At 36.6% G+C, this 17315-nt stretch overlaps 1 protein-coding gene across 3 annotated transcripts in view; it reads right to left on the reverse strand.

The window, feature by feature from the left end:
- Positions 1-1428: 1428 nt before the first annotated feature.
- Positions 1429-17315, reverse strand: part of Rb1cc1 (RB1 inducible coiled-coil 1) — a 64478-nt gene continuing 48591 nt past the window's right edge. For 2 of the 3 annotated variants that reach the window (XM_076924423.1, XM_076924422.1), the window contains exons 15-23: positions 16698-16863; positions 15223-15331; positions 14901-15141; positions 13457-13505; positions 12478-12525; positions 9079-9137; positions 6879-7015; positions 4730-4800; positions 1429-3931 (exon numbers count right to left, since the gene is read on the reverse strand). In XM_076924423.1, the coding sequence (XP_076780538.1) occupies positions 3854-3931; positions 4730-4800; positions 6879-7015; positions 9079-9137; positions 12478-12525; positions 13457-13505; positions 14901-15141; positions 15223-15331; positions 16698-16863 (958 nt within the window). In that variant the 3' untranslated portion in view covers positions 1429-3853. The remainder of the gene's footprint in view (positions 3932-4729; positions 4801-6878; positions 7016-9078; positions 9138-12477; positions 12526-13456; positions 13506-14900; positions 15142-15222; positions 15332-16697; positions 16864-17315) is intronic. The other variant, XM_076924424.1, reaches the window with a different exon arrangement.

A 17315-nucleotide genomic window follows, 5' to 3' on the forward strand; every position in this document is an offset into this window, starting at 1 on the left:
CTAGGAAAGAGAAACTTCAATTGAGAGAAGTTTCCATTGGTTTGTCTTTAGGAACGCCTGTAGGGCATTTCCTTGAGTAATGATTGAAGTGGAAGGGCCCAGATCACTAGAAGTGGCAACATCTCTGGGTACGTTGCTGTGTTTTATCTAAAAACAGGATGAATAAGCCATGGGGAGCAAGCTATGTATGTGGCATTATGCTGTAGACTCTGCTTCAGTTCCTGCCTTGACAGTCTTCAGTTGTTGACTGTGACCTGAGAGTTTTCAGGTGAAACAAGCCCTTTTCTCCCCCATGTTACTTTTGGTCATGGTGTTTTATCAAAGCAATAGAAAAAAAAAAAGTTACCAGGTTTGTAGGATATAGCTGTGACAGCCATGACCATGTTTTTGGTAGAATTGTCAAAGGACCTTGGAATTCTGAGATAGAAAAGCAACTGAATAGTGTGGTGGTTTGAATATGCTTGGCCCAGGGAGTAGCACTATTAGAAGGTATGTCCTTGTTGGATTTGGTAAGACCTTGTTGGAGTAGGTATGTCACTGTGGGCCTGGACTTAGTAGAACTCTTAGCTCCTCTTGCATCATGCCTGTCTGGAAGCTGCCATGCTCCCACCTTGCACCTTGTTGACAATGTACTGAAGCTCTGAACCTTCCCCAATTAAATACTGTCCTTCTAAGAGTTGCCTTGGTCACGGTATCTATTCACAACAATAAAACCCTAGGACAAGAAGTGTTCAGAGCTTAATGGGTTGTTGTGAGAACTTAGAATGTAAGAACAGTATGAGCAGTACAGGTGATGAGGATTTGGCTTGATAAGTTTTGTGGAAATTTAAAACTGTGGTGTCTGGGAAGTTGTGTGACTAACTGCACTAACATGAAATCTTTGCTTTGCTGTAACAATTGATACTGGTCAGCAGGGGATAATCAGATGTGATAGGGGCCAGCATCATGGAGGCAATAATCTTCTGGAAAGTGTTTCCTTGGGGTCACCACACAGAAGCTGTGAGCCAAAGGGACCAATAATATCATAATGTAGTTGAACTTGGTAATATACAAATCAGTTCAAATGTGAATTCTCAGCTGCTGCTCCAGCTATCTGTCACCTCTGCTCTATCATCACCATGGACATCTGAAACCATAAGCCAAACACCATCCTTTCTTCTACAGGTTGCCTTGGTTTTATCACAACCAATAGAAAGGCAATGATAATTCACTATTAGATTTTAATGTGTTGTTCTTAAATGTAAAGAAACAAGTAAAGCTCACTCTTGAACACATGCAACATGAATGTTAAAGAGACATGGAAACAGAATGAAGGGGTCGTAGAAACTCACATTATTGAGATGAAGAATGGAAACAGAATGAAGGGGTCATAGAAACTCACATTATTGAGAAAAGAGGCATGTAAACATAATGAAAGCGACACATAAATTAACATTAATCAGGCATGGTAGGGCACGTTTTTATTCCTAGCATTTGGCAAGGGTAGGTGGATTTCTGAGTTTGAGGCCACCTGGTCTACAGTGAGTTACAGAAAGTTCAGAGATAGATAGGGTCTATCTATATGTATATATCGTATCTATATGTATATATAATTGCATTAAAAGTATGACAAAACTAAGAAACATTAGGGGCTACAATATATTTTTAAAAAACTTTTATACCTTACTCACTTTTTCAAAACATTATTAGTTTTATTTCTGTACACTGATTTTACTTATTTTTCTCTGAGACACAGGGTCTTGCTTCAAATGCTTGAGTGCTTTATTTATAGGCATGAGCCAGGCATATATAATTTTTTTATTATATCAAATTACCAATGTTACAATAAACATATGTAACATAAGCATTCTTAAAAAGTTCACAGTAAAGGCCTTTTTTTTCTCCCACCTGCTCTTCAGATACTGTGTTTCCCTGTTGCTCAAGCACTCCTGCCTCAGCCTCCTATGATGCTGGAACCACGTGCAGCCCTTATAAAGCTACATTTTTGTCTCCCTCAAGACTATACTGTATAAAGAAACCTATAAAATGGTTAACATTTTTTTAGTTCTGAACACATTCCTAAAAGTTATTTGCATTCAAAGTGCAAACTCTGTTACATAGGTTCCATTACCCTGTTTTAAATATCAGACAAATGAGTCTGTTTATGAAACTATATAAAAGTCCTATCTGAGACTGAAAGTCAGGCATTCTAGCTGCAAACTTCATATTGCTTTTAATCATGTAAAACCAAGAATAAATTTAGGTTTCTGGAAATGTTTTGTTTTCCTTCTAACAAAATCATTTTAGTTCTCACTTGTTTGAATGTTATGTGTGAACACTGGTAAGATGAATATGAAAGCACTATATAACAAAAAAACAATTAAGGACCACAACAGTATTAATGAAAGAGATTTAGTGTGTCAGAGCACACAATAATTCCACAGCATAAAACCATATATTATATCTGAAGAGCACCAATTAAGTTAAATGAACTGTGCTAGCAGACTCAAACACAAATACAACTGTTAAAAAAAATACATAGTCATGTTACATTGTAGTCTCTATATAAAGAGGTCATTGAAGGATTGAATAGAAACGTATGAAATCATTTGTTCATTTATTCATTAATAATGTTGTTGAATTAGGTATTCTATACACTATCATGTTTATTCCATTTTCGTTCTATTAGATTACATATTTATAAAAATATTCAACTTATTTTTATGAAGAAATTAAATATTTCTGAAAAAGAATCATTTTATTACTGCTCTCTAACAACAACCCTGAAGAAACTCTTTCCAATCAACTAGCTACTTCAACATCTCTGTTCAGTGCTTTGTTCAGCTTCTAAACCTTGAGTTTACATGGTTCTTCTGTTCCACAGAACACCACTTCACCCTGTTACATAGGATACAAACAACATTTTTGTAATAAACATGTTTCTCTTTGATACAGAACATTTTTTCACCTTTCTCAGCAGTCACGAAATATATTAAAAATGTAACCTTCAAAAGGCACACACATTTACACTTTCAATTCTTTATTGTCTTAAAATTGTACAGGTCCTTTACAATACAGAATTTTGTTATTTAAATGACCTCTAAATGTTAATGTACAATGAATATCTTCTTCTGAAGCTCAACCAGGAATTATGAGTTCATCAATATGATTATTTCAAACAGTCCTAAGATACTGAGAGGTCTGAGTCCTGTACTTGAAGATATCAGTGGTACAGACTCTTCCTCTCTGGAGCCTGGATGATCTGTGTGAAAGTGCTTTTGAAGATTGCTCATTATTTATGGCTGATCTTAAAGTCAGTCAAATTACACTGTTATTTTTTTTTGAAACATTAAAGGGTATTTTTAAAAAAATGAACAAATTTGCTTTAGCAGTCTTCTGAGGCAAACTCAAAATTACGATTATCTGCATGCAATAACACTCTTTAAATAGTTTGGAAGGATTTATACATTTTATAAAGAACATGTTAAAGAGTGCAAGGACTCTTGAATTCACAAGAGGACAAATGCTGGTAACAACACGGGTAACTATTCAGCTAGTGTTTATTAACAGGCAATTAATGAGGCTAGTCACAAGCCACAGTGCAGGCTCTGCCCTTGGAAAACATCTACTTTGGTCCGCATTTCTAGTTATTTGGATGGAAACAAACAAAACCATTTCGATTCAGCCAGGAATTTTAATAAATTTATTGTTCCTAAGATGTAGCCACTTAAAAGTTGAGTGCAGTCCACCAGTGAAGTATGTTGTCTGTTAATTTTGTTAAAAAAAAAAAATGGCCAGCTGTTGTTGGAAGTGGTTTACCAGCACTGGAGGGCAAATCAGAAAACGGTATCAGATGTAGAGAGTTCTTCTGGGGCTATACTTTCTTATTCCATGACACAGCTTTCACTCTGTAAAACTTTGTCCCCAAAGGAACTTTAAATCTGTTTTGTGCCTATGAAGGAAAGAAAAGAAAAAAGAAGAGGAGTCACTGAATGACTGAATCAAATGACATAAGCACCCTTCTACCATACTGCTTACTGCTAGAGTATTGGAGATGGGGTGAAGTAGAGTCTCTACTCTGTACCAAACTATAAAAGATAGGTTCTGAACCAAGTGAGAACACATTAGGTAATTAATATTAACACGTGCTGAGGGTGGGAGGATGGTGTAGTTACCCCTTCCCTCTCTATTACAGTCTAACTATATGCCCTGGAGGCCATGGCACTCACTAAGCAGACAAGACTGGCTTCAAATTTGTAGCATCCCTGCTTCCCCTCTCTTACAAAGGCTGGGATAACATGTGCATACATTCATAGCCCAGGAATGGCTTGAAACTATATTGATCCTTCTGTTTCTGCCTTGGCTTCAAGTGCTTTGGTTAGAAGTATACTACCAATCCTGGCTTGCCAGTTTTCATTTCCAAATAAAAACTTGAGAGCATCTTTCACTAATGGTATAGCATATAAAAATGAGTACAGACCAACTGTGCAAATAAATAAAGTTCATTGTTGCTTCTAGTTATACAGTGTGCTTTCAACATGAGTTCAACTGGTTGTTCTCCTTTGTAGGTGAATGGACTGTTGGCAATCCACCTCTTTTATCTACAGATAATAGTAATATTTACTAGGTTCCTGGCTTAGACTCATTTAATAAAATGCAAGCTTTAAGTGAAAAACAGTAAGAAAACACTAGTAACCATTTCCATATAATAAAACTCCTATGGAATACTATTACAGGATATAGCTCTTACCTTTTTGGCTTGACAATATTCCTTTTCCATTACTTTCCCAAGGACCCAGGGTCTTCTCGATGCACCTGAAGCTAATAAATAAATTGGTAATGTATTTCAACGTTCATTCATGAAAAAAAAAAAAAAAAAAAACTTCAGAATCAAAACAATAATGGAGTTCTAAGAATCTTTAAGCACTTTGAAAACCAGTAAAATCACTGAACCCAAAGTTTTACTTATTGAAGAAAAAAAACTATAGTGTGCTCCAATATAAATATGTGTGCTTTTTAAAATACTCATTCAAGGAACACTAGTAATCTAAGTAGGATTCATGAACCAATAACTAACTCGACACTGCCACCTACTGAAGGAACTATGATAAGGACATCCAGACTTCGGAGTGGCAGTCCTTCAGTGTGTTGGAACCTGTAACCAGTGCCTAGCACAGCAACATCAACATAACTGGGACTCAGTGAGCAATTAATAATAATAAAAAAAAATGAAGTCTAAAGTGTAGAGACTGAGAACAGCCAAGACCAGAACACTAATGAGAAGACAAGCACTTTGTTTTAAAATTCATTACAATAAAATTGTATTGCAATACTGTAATACAATTCATTACAATACTTGAAAATAGTACACATTTTCAAGTGTACATGTTTAGAAATACACATAAGAATAAGGTAGAGCCGGGCAGTGGTGGCACACGCCTTTAATCCCAGCACTTGGGAGGCAGAGGCAGGCAGATTTCTGAGTTTGAGGCCAGCCTGGTCTACAGAGTGAGTTCCAGGACAGCCAAGGCTACACAGAGAAACCCTGTGTCGAAAAACAAAACAAAAAACAAAACAAACAAACAAAAAGAATAAGGTAAAATGATACCAGGTGAATCTGGGTAAATATGTGGGTTTGTTTTGTCTTATGAATCTTTATAGTTTTTAAAGACTCATTTTCATCTACAAATATAGAGAGCTGAGAGACAACTTAGAGAAATAAGTCATAGGTTTGATTCCCAAACTGTGAAAAACAAAAAACCCTAAGTAAATACAAGGAAACAAGTGAAACAAGAACAAGGCCAGAGGGCAGAAAGACGAATCCGGGCATAGTGCTTTATGCCTGGAAACAAAGCAGTGTGGAGGTACAGGGAGATGAATCAGGAGTTCAAGATCAACCTCAGCTGTTCAACAGTTTGCTACCAGTATGGGATATATGAGCCTGGGTCAAAAATCCAAAAATATACAGTAAGAAAAATGCTACCTATTTCCCAAATTTTATGGTGAAACTATATTTATCTTTTCACTTTTCATGGTTCTGTAACTGCTGTCCCACAGACTTTCTAAATAGGTCATACATCAAAAGCCATGATGGAGTAGTCAAGTGACACTGCCCTAGCCCACGGATGGGGATTTGTCTACAGGTCACTCCACATAAGAATATCAGATCATGTGGGGAAACTGACTTCCCTTTTCTTTGTTATTTGAACAGGGTTTCTCTGTGTAATCCCACCTGTCCTGTTATCTGCTGAGACAGCGTGCTGGGATTAAAGGCATGCTCTACCACACTTGGCTTGGTAAACTAATTTTCTAAGCAGTTCTATTTAGTGTAAAAATTCCAGAATAGCTATTCTCTTCTCTTTGAACTTTCTAATGAGCCAACAAATAAGAGGTATTGTTACTCAACATACTGAACAAAGCTCAGTTTCTATACAACGAAACCCCTTTAACGATAATGACAATGATGAATCAATGAACAAATGAACAATGTAGGAAAACAAATCATAAATAGTACGGGAAAGGCACTACTTAAACAACTTAATACCTTTGAGCAAATCAGCATATGCTAATTGTCAACAAAGTGAACACCAAAATTCTGACAGTAATTTTGCAATTACTAGGTTATACCATGTTTGGATATGGATACACACACACACACACACACACACACACACACACACACACACGCAGTCTGAGCAGCTGATCTACTCTAAAATACTATAGTCAAATTTAGAATTATCAACTAAGTCCATAAAAAAATGTAGCTAATGTAGATTTCATTTTTTTAAAAAAGGCAGATTTTCCTAATGACTTAATTTGTGTATAAAATAAATACACAACAGAAGGGTATACATGTCCTCCACTCAGGATTAGTATTTTAGAAGTGTATATGCACTTACCTCCCTCACCTGGTTTGAGATCCAGGGCAGGAAGAGACTCTGAATGCAGAAAATACAAAGTAGGACTAACAGTAAACAACACATAATTGTCATGCCGCTCATCTAGGATGATGAGAACCAAATCTCCCACCTGAAAACTAAGGAGAGGTAGGTAGGTTATTGCCCTAGAGAGCATTAATCATGTGATACACACTTGAGACTATCCAGCTGGCTCAGTGTTTGTGGGTTCTATATCTATTATTTGCATGGAGTAGAAAAAATACCTAGTCATAGGTTAATTTTTACCCCCAATCTTTCATTTTATACCAAGAAACATTCCTGGAATTTCAATTCTTAGATGTTATGCTCTTCATTTAAAAAAAAAAAAAAAAAGGCAACTGAACCAAGTCCATGTGCTGAATCAGGCCTTAGAAGATGTTGAACAGCAGATGAAGAAATAGTTACAACACCTACATGTACACTTAACTAGTGCCTGCCTTTCAAACTGTGCTCAAATATTTACAGGTTCTGAAGATAAGCCTCAGATTTAGTTTCCAGCTGACAAATTCAACTATGAAGCCTTTTTCCCTTCTCTTTTTTGGAGACAGGGTCTTGCTATGTGGAATAGGCTGGCCTTTGACTTGAAATCGTCTCTTGCCTTCTCTTTCTCAGGACTGGGACTACAGGTGGATGCCACAAGGATAGTCTAGGAAGAGTTTTAAATGCTGCTACAACGATGGGGTAAATACTGTTTTGACTGAACCAAAACCTAATATATTAAACAGAGGTAAAGGATCTTTTGAGGCAGTAATGTTAATAAGCTCGTCTCTAATCTTTCAAAGACTAAAGATTTGATACATGTTGGGCCTTGGACGAGATAACTCCATTTAACCTGTTACCTTCAGTCACGTAGGGCACAGGTAGAGGGTGTGACTAACAAGTCTCCACCTCCAGAAATTTAAATATTAATGAATTATCAAAAGGCTAGGGGTGTAGCTAATTAAGTTATTCCCTCCCCTTTCTCCCTTCCCTATAAGATTGGTCTCCCCTGGCTTTTGGCGGGGGAAGCGTATACCACTTGCGCCCATTCACCATGCCATGAACAATAAAAGCTTTGGAAAACCGGACTCCACGTGTCCATGGTCTGTCCGCTTGATTCCCAGCTTTTGGAACCCTGGAACCTTGCCGATGCAGCCTGGCCCGCCCACCAACAGCTGCGTGAATGTGGGATCCTCCACTGGCGGCGCGGGAAGCCCGCCAGGGACCCTGATGTCGGACCGCCCTGGGACTCTGCCCGCGAGATTTCTTCCCCACAGATACACAGCTAGTTAAGCAGACAGCTATCCTGCCATTTCATCAGTTAGAAGATAGAACTGAGATGCTAGGGCATCTATATATGAATATATGAGATTCGTACAAAAAAAAAAAAACCCCTAGACAAACAAAATGAAACAAACAAACAAACACCCTTCAAACAATTAGTAACAAAAATCTACTATGAATAAAATAAAGGTCTTCACAAATACTTCCAGAAGCTGAGTACTGTGATTCAGCACTTTAATCCTAACATTTGAAGCAGCAAGGCAAGAAAACGGTGTGTGGCAGGCCAGAATGAGCTATGTGGTAAGACTCTTTGTTTTAAGAAAATCAAGTAAGTGAGTAATGTTCAGTAATTCTGGCACAACAGGGTTCGTTGAGCTGCTGTGATGCTTTTCTCTATTATTCCAGAGCTCCAGCCAAACAACCCCAGGGGAGACAACTACACTTCTATGAGTTAATTTAGTCCAGAAAATCTACAATGTTAAAAACTGTTTGACTGATGAAAATTTCAAATTATACTCTGAATTTATAACACATAAAAAATATAAAATGGAGAAACAAAGCATAGCAACCTAAAATCAAGATCTTCCAATTTGAAGTGAGGATGAAGAAGCTAAGGATGTTGTTTTCAGAGCAGACGGTCAGCTGAAATGTTAGCCACTGTCAAGGAAAGCTTCCTGGGTGTTTGTGTAAATGGCAGACCTCTAATGGAATGATTCAGAATAGTCAGTCCCAAAGCTCCAAGAGAACAGTGAGAAAAGTCGCTTTCCAATGAGCTTTCATTTTACCATTATGTACTTGCCTCAATGAGCATGGATATAATAATGATTGTTACTACAACACATTTTCACTAATTCAACAATTTGACGCAAAACCCACAAAATAAAAATGAGATACTTACTCTCTAATGGCTATTTTTTCAGAATGCCTTGAAGATACTGAGGACAAGCTCTGAGACATCTGAGACAAAAAAAGGAGACTCATGCATTAGATGCACACACAGTGCCATACTCACCAGAAAGATCTGCTGTTATACATCTTTTATTCTACGTCTTTTATTCTGTGTTCAAGCTGAAGAGGCCACATTAACACTTATTTATGTTCATTAATTCAACACTGAAATCTAAATTTGTGCATTAAATGTCATCCACTCCATTCCAAACCGTATCTTGTACAAAGGCAAGGAACTGGTAACAGAATTATCTGACTAAGATGGCCTAACATCTTTCAAGAGTTGATAAAATTACCCAGGAGAGTGACATATATCCTACCAGAGAAGTTAAGTCATATTCAACACATGTTCAATTTTATTTAGATGTTCTAAAAGCTCACTCTATAAAAAGCATCTAAGTTTGGAGAAAAAAACATGTCAATGCTTCTGTGTAAAGACAGTAAATGTGTGAGAATGCACCCTTCTCTGAACACCGGGTCTAGCTGCATGTGCTAGTTCTCTGGGTCACATGGGAACATCTCTACTTCTCTGGTTACTACTATTCTAGGTGCTAGGGGGAAAAAAAGCAGTTTTAAAATATTTCTTGACCTCAAAACTGCTCTATATGAAAGCAAAACAACAAAATATTAGTAAAAATCTCAGCCAAATAGGGCTTATATTCCCTTGGGGACTCTCCATAAAAAATGTATCGGTTGATGTCATATGGAATAGGCCACTCTTCTTTAAAGCCTTCTTAATTAGTAATACTCTCAGTATAGAACATCTAATTTGTGTTGGTGTGAAGGCAAAGGAAGAAAGCAGAAGCTGGCAATAAATGGTGGCACACGCCTAGCTGGAAGTAGCACACTCTGAAGGAAGGACTATGCACTCCTCCTGATCTCTAGTTAGACAGATCCTGTCTCAAAACAAACAAACAAACAAACAAGAAAGAAAGAAAGAAAGAAAGAAAGAAAACAGAGAGGGGATGCTTCACTGCATCTGTGTACATCTTTGTACATCTGTTTCGAGACAGGGCCTCTCCTTGTAGCCCTGGCTGTACTGGAACTCCCTGTAAAATAGGCTGGCCTTAAACTTATGGACATCTGCCTACCTCTCTCTGCCTCCTGAGTGCTGAGATTAATAGTGTGTGTCATTACACTCGACTCACTGTTACTCATTAAAAATAACCAACTGCAGAGACCAGTGAAATGGCTTAGTTGGTGTCATGGTTTGAATATTCCTGGCTCAGGGAGTGGCACTATTTGGAGGTATGGCCTTGCTGGAATAGGTGTGTCACTGTGGGCATGGGCTTTAAGACCCTCATCCTATCTGCCTAGAAGTCAGTATTCTGATAGCAACTTTCAAATGAAGATATAGAACTCTCAGATCCTTCTGTACCATGCCCGTCTGAATGCTGCTATGCTCCTGTCTTGATGATAATGGACTGAACCTCTGAACCTGTAAGCCAGCTCCAATATAATGTTATAAGAACAACATTAAGAGTTGCATTGGTCAGCCGGGCAGTGGTGGCGCACGCCTTTAATCCCAGCACTTGGGAGGCAGAGGCAGGCAGATTTCTGAGTTCGAGGCCAGCCTGGTCTACAGAGTTACAAAGTGAGTTCCAGGACAGCCAGGGCTACACAGAGAAACCCTGTCTTGAAAAACCAAAAAGAAAAGAAAAAAAAAAAAAAAAAAAAAAAAAAAAAAAAAAAAAGAGTTGCATTAATCATGGTGTCTGTTCACAGCAATAAAACCCTAGTTAAAACAGAAGTTGGTACCAAGAGTAAGGTTTACTGTGATGGGACTGACCATGCTTTTGTTTAGAAGAACATAGATTTTGAGACTTTAGATTTGGAAAGCAGTGGAATTCTTTAAGTGGAGCTTAATGGGCTATCCTAATAGGAATATAAAAGACTTTGTTACTGAGAGTGATTTGGACTGTGCAGACCTGGTCCAACAGGTTTCAGTGGAGAATTTCAATATATGGCCCAGAGACTGTTTTTGTGGTATTCTGGGTCCTGTTTGCCCTTGTCCGAAGAGTCTAGCTGAGGCTAAGGTAAAGAGATTTATATTAATTACACTGACAAATGAAATCTCAAAATAGCCCAGCAGAGACATTGTTCTCTAGTTAATAAGTCTCATGAAGAGTCTTTTGAAAAAGTATAGCAAGCTTATAAAGGAAAAATATAAAATACTTTTAGTAAGAGTGCTTGTTGCAGAAACCCTGATGATCTAAGTTCAGTCCTTGGAGCACTGGAGGAAGGAGAGAACCTATATCAAAATTTGACCTTTTACCTTCACATATTGACTGTGATATATATGGGTATCTGCACAGAAAATATTTCTCCTTATTTTTTTTCCTAACCACTGAGCATAAGCCTGAAATTATGTCTTCTTTAAAATATGCAATTATCAGAAAATAACTGTTTTGGATGCTAGGAATTCAACCTGATTTAAGGGAGTATTAAATAATTACTCTATTAAAACACAATTGCTGAGGAATTAAAGCTGCTGAAGAAATTTAAAAAAAAGACCCAAGTCAGGACAGAGCCAGTTATCTTCACTTTCAAGATTCATTAAAGTAAATGTCAATTGTCAACAGATTACAAAGTCCTCCTAACTCAATGAATTAAACACGCAAAGATTACATGCATAGATATGGAATCCAAAGAAATAGTAGTTCCTTAATAATAGAGACTATATTCATTTTCTTTTTTTTTTTTCCCTAAGTATCCAAGTAAGGTAGTGAGTCGACTTTGTTAAATTCTAAGTACAATACTTTCAAGTCAAGAAAAACAAGATTCGGGCTAGAGAGATGGAACACTGGTTAAGAGCAATTGCTGCTCTTCAGAGGATTGGGCTTCAGGTCCAGCACCCATGTGATGAGTCACAACTATCCGCATGCACTCACAAGTTGCACATAAGTATATGCAGGCAAAACATTCATATATACAAAATAAATAAATCTACAAATAGCGGGAGCAGGTGACTCTACAATCAATCAAAACAGCAACCCTGACCCAGATTCCGTCACTTGAGAGCCAGTGATGGTCAATGTACAAAATAGCTTAACAAACACAAGGATGAATAAATCACACACATTCTGGGCTGGAAAGATGACACTGCAGATTAAAAGCAGGTGTTACCAAGTCTGATGTCCTGAGTTCAATCCCCAAAAACACGTGGTGGCAATAAACGTATTTTATCATCTGATTTCGTTACTGACACTATGGTGGCACACGTGCTCCATTCTCTGATTAGTACACGTAAAAACAAAATTAGAAAAGAATATATCCTTGAGGTACATGATGTCTACACCAAAATACAAAGTCAATTTTTTAAAAAGAGTCATAACCAGAAAACACTTACCAATCTTTGATTTAACCGCTTGTTTTCTTCTTCTTTCAACTGCAGTGTCTACAAGTGAAAACAGACCTGTGGTTTATCCTTGAACGATTAGCAAGGTTCTAATCTTCAAATAGAGTACATGTCGGTCTATTCTAACTGTTCTGATCACTAACCAGAATATACTACAGAATATATATTTACAGAATATACTACTCTAAAACTTGATTCCTTAAGTTTTCGAATCTTGTCATTAGCTGTGTAATGCACAATAAATGCTGCAATTATCCCACCCAAATTTGTTAGTTCAGAGATGGAACTTGCATTTGCAACATATTGCTACATCTAGTGTGATCCTAAGGTGTTAATCACAAAACAAGAAGAGAATGGCTAATACATCAGAGTTAAATCGGACAGTTTGGCTCCAGATTATTTTCTAAGCTGGTATACAACAAAAACACTGGTGAAAATCGTCACGACCCAGTACTGTTTTCAAAGTACTTTTCATTCATAAAAACTGCCAAATATTTATCCTTTATTTTTGGTGTGTTTGTGTGATCCATTTGTGTTTCTGTGGGTATATATATACAATTTTGTATGCAACTGGAAGGAAGTCCCTTCCACATTTCAATATTATTTCAATCTTAATTTTTTTAATATTTTTGCTCAACTTAAAAAAAATCTACTTTTGTTTTTAAAATAAATGTGTTGAAATTCTTATATTATTGTTTTCTGAGCTGTTATTAAGTAAAATTCTGTAAAACAAATTCTTTTTGCCTTCTAGAGATGTCAATCCTTGAAGAAGTTATTACATGGCAAGACCTGATCCTACAACTATTCATTCAGCTACTAGAACACAAATGACAGACTTTCTCAAACTAATCATAAAAAGACTTAATTCACAAACGCAAGTCAAAATGTAATGTTTTTTAAATAAAAGGCATGTAAATGTTTTCCCCAGAGTCATCATATTAAACAAGTACTTCACAGAGAGTCTGCTCACCCGTTCTAGGAGCATGATCCTCTGCTTCTCTTCAGATAGCATATTTTCTCTAAAAGTAAGAGAATGGTTGTTTTTAAGGTTTAAGCACTTTCACAGAATGTACACTCTAAATTGTACATTCATCAACAAGATTTTAGAAGCTTAGCTGGGCATTTTTTTTTTATATATATTTTTGCTCAACTTAAAAATCTTTAAAATCTTTAAAAATCTAATCTTTAGGATTAGAGGCTGCACACCTCTAATCCTAGCACTTGGGAGGCAGAGGCAAGCAGATCTCTGAGTTGAAGGCCAGCCTTGATAACTTTAGTAGAGTAAGAGCTTGTACTAAATTTTCAAAGGTAGCCCATATTTATCAGAACAGCTGATACTCTGTGTTCAGATTTAGACACTTCCTGAGACTTATTTACACAAAACTTTGAATATGTTTTTATCTAAAGATAATGTCTACAAAATTCATACTTTCTCAGACATTAAATAGCACTCTTTTCCCTACCTGAATTAATTTTGAAACAAATGTATATACGGTTATACAGCTCTCTCAGAATATTCCATTGATTATACTTGGTTTTAGATCCTTTTGTTTACTCTAGAATAGTCCAATTTCTACTTACATACTAATATATTCTTAGAGGCATCAATAACTATACATCTAAATAAAGATGTGTTAAAATTTGCAATTACACAAAGTCACCTTTTTGTTATTAACAAAAGTTGGGAAAATTGATTGTCTTTTTTTTTTGGTGTGGGTATGTGGTCTATGCATGTGTTTGTAGGGATGTGAGCATATGTGTGAAAACCAGGTCAACATCAGGAGTCTTCGTTGAGACTGCTTGCTACATTTTTTGAGTCTTCTCACTGACCCTGGAGCTCATGAATTCTGCTAGAATAGCTGTCCAATGAGCTCTGAGGATCTGCCTGCCTCTGTCCCCTCCCCGCCAATACCAGGTCGAAGATATTAGATCCATGCTATACTTTATCTCCTACATTGAGCAATTCTATATTGTTCTGTTTTAACTGCCTCTCCTGTACATAGAAAACAGCTGGGTTTATTTCCCCCCTGTAGGTCACTTTTCCACTCTGGATTAATTTCTGTCATTTATGAATTTTAATTACCATATTCTCTTAGCATGTTTCTACACTGTCTTTTTAAATTACTTTTATATGGGCTGAGAACAATTAGTAAAGTTAAAAATACATCCTTTCTTTAGAATTTTCTAATTTAATGGAATAGCAGTACAGATTCTTTTGTTTGTTTGTTTGTTTTGTTTTAGTTTTGAGACAAATTGTTCAGGCTGGCTCTGCGTTCACTGATGCCCAAGGAGAGCTTTAACTTGTGATCTTCCTGTTGGGATTACAGCTCCATGACACCAGGGTCAGGCCCAGTATGGTACCGTTGAATATAAAAAAGCCTCTGATGAATTGAATGGAAAATAAGCCTACTTACTGGACAGACATCATGCTTGTCTCCATTGCTGAATCCACTCTGCCTTCATCTGCCGTCTCCAGGGCTGATCTCTCCGGCTCACCTGGGAGCTCAGGTGCACAAGCGCCATAAAGCTCTGGGGCTGCAACCACAGGCGCTGAGGGAAGGAAACTGCTAGTGCGCAGTTTACTCACTTCCTCTTCAAGCTGCTTCTTCTCTTCAAGCAAACGAGCTCGGTCTTCAGAAAGTGACTCTATCAAATCTAAGACCCCAAGTTCAGAGATGCATTACTTGCTGAAAACACTTCAAAGTATTTAAAATCATACTAGAAGACAACACTGACCTTTATCCCGCTCTTGCTGCTGCATTGTACTTTTTAACTTATCACTAAGATCGTTTATTATGTTTTCTTTCCTCATTTTCTCTCTTGTTAAGACTGTGTTAAAGTTGGTCTGAAACAACAGTAAGAGTCAATTAACTGCATACACTTAGGAGCCAATACTATGGAAATAAGATTGCAAGGTTTTCTTTTCTGAGGTACATTTGTGGAATCACATGACTAAGCAAAAATGGTTTATATTCCAGAAAAGGTTATTATTTTCTTTGTTTGAACTCAGTATCTTAAAAACAAATTTTATTTTCTCCTTGTCTGTATTGTCAAATGCTTGAGATTTTAGGGAAGGAAGTTAAATGATTAACAATTTAAATAAGAGTGTTGTTGTATACATGAATTTTCTTTGGGAAACTTTCTTTCCTCTGAAATCTTTGATCTTTGGCTCGTTCTTGACTATTATGCTAGTATGTGATTATCTTTCTCTCTCTGATTTGACATGTGGAAGGCCCTCTGGGCCTCGATAGTGATTACACTTATTACTCCCCAGGTTCTACCCACTCTCATTGCATGAAGTTCACATATCCAGTTGCCTAGAGAGATCTGACAGACAACTGGCAATTTTAATTACAGAGATTAAATTTATTAAACATTTCATTTATATTCATTAAACATATCCATTCATTAAAATATACCAAATACATTTGAGAAAACAATCTAACCTGATTCTTTAATCTACTTAGCATTTACCCAAAACCTTTTAGAAATCCATTAATGGCAAAAGAGAGATCATTTGACAGGAAAATCATTTGACAGTTTCAGACAAAACTATAACAGCAAAGAACAAACTAAAAGTTTCAGGCTACCAAGAACATTCAAAGAGCCCTAGAATTTGAAAAACCTTTCTTTGAAGAAAAAAAGGGAATGAATGTTACCAATGCAGCTTACTACCACGAAATTTGTTTACAAATAGAAAATTAGCACATATAAACGAACATTAACCACTGTTTATTTTTATGAACCATGAAATTTCTGTACTATGAAATGGATTAAGATGATAATCACAATTTATAGTAAGCAAACTGGAATTTTAGGGTAATTCAGATAGTTGTTTGCTTCCCAGTTTTGAATTCAGTTAATCTGGCCCCTAATTCATTATGGGAATCTGAAATTGAGTATATTTTTATAAAAGAGCACAGTGAGAACTGCAGAGAAAGAGCCCAATTACATGTGAAGTAAGTTGTACCAAGGACACTGCAATTCTCCAAAGCAGATTTCATGTCTATGTGAGTTGATAATTCTTATATAAACTGACTACATTCATGTGACATTATTACAAATTTTCTTTTTTAAAATAAATGCTTTTATCATGAAAAAAGTCAAACATGAAGAAGGTCAAATAATGGAAGCACAGCCCACAAGAACCCTCAACTGCAGAGAACTAGCTTGCCCAGCTTTTACCAAGTTCCCTCAGATCGCAAGCGCACCTGCTGCTCAGCAATCAAAGAGGTTCGGACATTTTGCATTTCTTCATTCTTCCTTTTCTCTTGTTCTTCAAGTTGTTCCAGAAACTTAGCTTTTTCTTCCTGAAGTTTCTCCTGAAGTTCAGCAACTAAGCTTGAAGAATCTTCTCTGGCTGACTCAAAGGCTGGACTTAAAATTGAAAAAAAGATTTTTTTTTTTTAAACCCAATAACAGATAATCAAAATATATCAAATATCATACTTTAGGTTATTTACCTCCCAGAAACCCAAGATAATGAGAAATGTACTTCTGTATGAAACCTGTTTTTCTGACTGAAAATGAACTATGAAGTATGTAATATCTGAAGTAACATGACTGATGACAGCGACGAATGTGGCATTATCAGGGCTTCCATAGGCATCTTTGAAACCAATGTACTTGTTGGGCATTTCAAGATTCAGCTTTTCTATCCCTATAAACTCAAGAGGAAACACATACCTGGCAAATTCTTACAGAAAATAGATTTTGGCTCAATTTGATGCCTAATGGTAAATAATATGAAGCTAAAAGAGAACTGTCCATACAAAGAAAATCGATATATTCTTAAACCTATTCACTTTAGTCAAAACTTGGCAATCTTT

Source organism: Arvicanthis niloticus, chromosome 25 (assembly GCF_011762505.2).
Source record: "Arvicanthis niloticus isolate mArvNil1 chromosome 25, mArvNil1.pat.X, whole genome shotgun sequence".
Classification (NCBI taxonomy): Eukaryota; Metazoa; Chordata; class Mammalia; order Rodentia; family Muridae; genus Arvicanthis; species Arvicanthis niloticus.